The sequence below is a fragment of the Phragmites australis genome, chromosome 2, assembly GCF_958298935.1.
Source record: "Phragmites australis chromosome 2, lpPhrAust1.1, whole genome shotgun sequence".
Lineage (NCBI taxonomy): Eukaryota > Viridiplantae > Streptophyta > Magnoliopsida > Poales > Poaceae > Phragmites > Phragmites australis.
Window position 1 is genome coordinate 10002501 of NC_084922.1, and position 1213 is coordinate 10003713.

At 50.8% G+C, this 1213-nt stretch overlaps 1 protein-coding gene across 1 annotated transcript in view; it reads left to right on the top strand.

Annotated features, from left to right (window-relative positions):
• LOC133898895 (protodermal factor 1-like) overlaps positions 1-720 on the top strand; it is a 1508-nt gene extending 788 nt beyond the window's left edge. Inside the window, exons 2-3 of the mRNA XM_062339707.1 lie at positions 1-85; positions 189-720. The exon at positions 1-85 is cut by the window's left edge and continues 462 nt beyond it. Coding sequence (XP_062195691.1) covers positions 1-85; positions 189-522 — 419 coding nt within the window. The 3' untranslated portion in view covers positions 523-720. The remainder of the gene's footprint in view (positions 86-188) is intronic.
• Positions 721-1213: the final 493 nt, after the last annotated feature.

Consider the following 1213-nt stretch of genomic DNA (forward strand, 5'->3'; position numbering starts at 1 on the left):
CGCACGGTGGACTCGGTACCTCGACCCCGACGCCGTTCATCCCCATCGACCCCCACAGCCCCGGTTCCCTCCCTGGCACATGCGAGTAAGCCATGCACACTACTTTAACGTTTATTTTTTTTCGAGAGTAGAATCAGTCACTGACGCGGGGACCCACACGCTGGCTTGCGTGTTTCTGTTCTTGTCAGTTACTGGAGGTCGCACCCGATGGAGATCTGGTCGGCGATCGGCGGCCGGTGGCCGAGCAGTATGGGCCACTTCTTCGGCGCGGCGGGCAGCGCTGCGGCCGGCGGGACGGACGTGAGCATCCAGGACGCGCTGGCGAACACGAGGTCCGACGGCGCGGGCGCGCTGGTGCGCGAGGGCGCCGCGGCGCTGCTCAACTCGATGACCCGCGCGGGGTTCCCCTACACCACGGAGCAGGTGCGGGACGCGTTCGCGGCCGCGGCGGCGGGCGGCTCGGACGGCGCCGCAGCGGCCCAGGCGGCGGCGTTCAAGAAGGCCAACGAGGGGAGGGCGTAGAGATATGATTCAGGTGGAATGTGCGTGTTGAGCTGCTGCATGCGCTCGCGTTGGTTACCTGCCTTGTTTGGTCGTCGATTTGATGGTTAATTTGGTTGTGTTCGTGTCAACTTCTATATATGGTGTAATGAACCATGTTAAGTTTTGTTGTTTCGTGTGGATCGATGGCAATGAATGAAGGAAATTATCCTTGTCAGATTTCGGATGGAGGCAACGACGACCAGCTGTGCAGCTTTACCAACTGGAACATTCTTATTTCTAACATCTGTTGGTTTAAGTATATGTAATCTGTTGATGTCGCCTCGTATAAGATTGATGCTACCAACACGTCGTGGAGCATTGGCACACAGCACGAAGTACGGGCTGTCTTGCAATAGATGAATGATTAATTCACGAAATTTTGCCATCCCCGTACGTTAGTGCAAGACGGTGCTTCAGCTAACTATAGATTATAGGGTGTGAAGAATGGCACATGTCTCTGCTCCCTCTAATCCTTGTCACCTAAGACGCTCAACTCAGGTTAGTATTATTTTCATCTACATGTTAAAAATATGTGCATGTATAAAAGTACCATTGTTTTCTTTATAATTAGTTGAATGTGTTTAATATTAATAATTTTATAAATAAATATTGAAATGTATAAAATTTGTGAATCTAATTTTTTCAGTCTTCTTTTATCGTACTATATACA